General features: G+C 43.6%; 1 protein-coding gene across 1 annotated transcript in view; it reads left to right on the top strand.

The window, feature by feature from the left end:
• Positions 1–615, top strand: part of LOC119592832 (phospholipase A2 inhibitor-like) — a 13,736-nt gene that overhangs the window by 2,225 nt on the left and 10,896 nt on the right. Inside the window, exon 2 of the mRNA XM_037941736.1 lies at positions 100–387. Within this exon, the coding sequence (XP_037797664.1) occupies positions 174–387 (214 nt within the window). The 5' untranslated portion in view covers positions 100–173. The remainder of the gene's footprint in view (positions 1–99; positions 388–615) is intronic.

Raw genomic sequence — 615 nt, 5'->3', positions numbered from 1 at the left:
ACATTAGTGTTCTGTATTGTGTGTCGTTCGGATGTACATATCTTGATGTGATACGATTATTTCCAATATTATGCCGAAAAGAAAACCCTCATTTTGCAGAGTTTCGGAAAGGGAACTAGTAAGAAACATAGCACGAACGAGAAAACCAGGTACTTCGTCTCCACGTTGAAAAAATGAGGACAGTTTCAATACCGGTGGAGGCGCTGCCGCTGTTGCTGACGGCACTGCTACTGATAGTGCCCTCGCAAGCATTTTCGTTTTTTCCGAGCTTCTTCGACAGAAACACAACATGGGACCTCTGCGACAAATGCAAGTGCCCAACCATTCTGCAGGAGGCACGCGAACACGGGGTGAGCTGCCGAGACGTGAATCTGACCAGTTTAACGGGTGAGTTTGTGCGTCGTTACCTGTAGTCCCTTCGGGAAAAATAGAACCGAGTTTCGACAAGCAGAGAGCGATGCGTAGATAGGACCTTTATCGAAATTGTATTATTACGAATATCCACTCTTTCATGACATTAGTAGGTACTCGTAAAAGTACGTTTATTTGGTTATAACGAGACTGATAACTGTTGCATTATTTGACATATATTATCTTTGAGACTAGCTGATAACC

Source organism: Penaeus monodon, chromosome 31, assembly GCF_015228065.2.
Source record: "Penaeus monodon isolate SGIC_2016 chromosome 31, NSTDA_Pmon_1, whole genome shotgun sequence".
Lineage (NCBI taxonomy): Eukaryota > Metazoa > Arthropoda > Malacostraca > Decapoda > Penaeidae > Penaeus > Penaeus monodon.
This window is presented reverse-complemented; position numbering and strand designations above follow the sequence as displayed.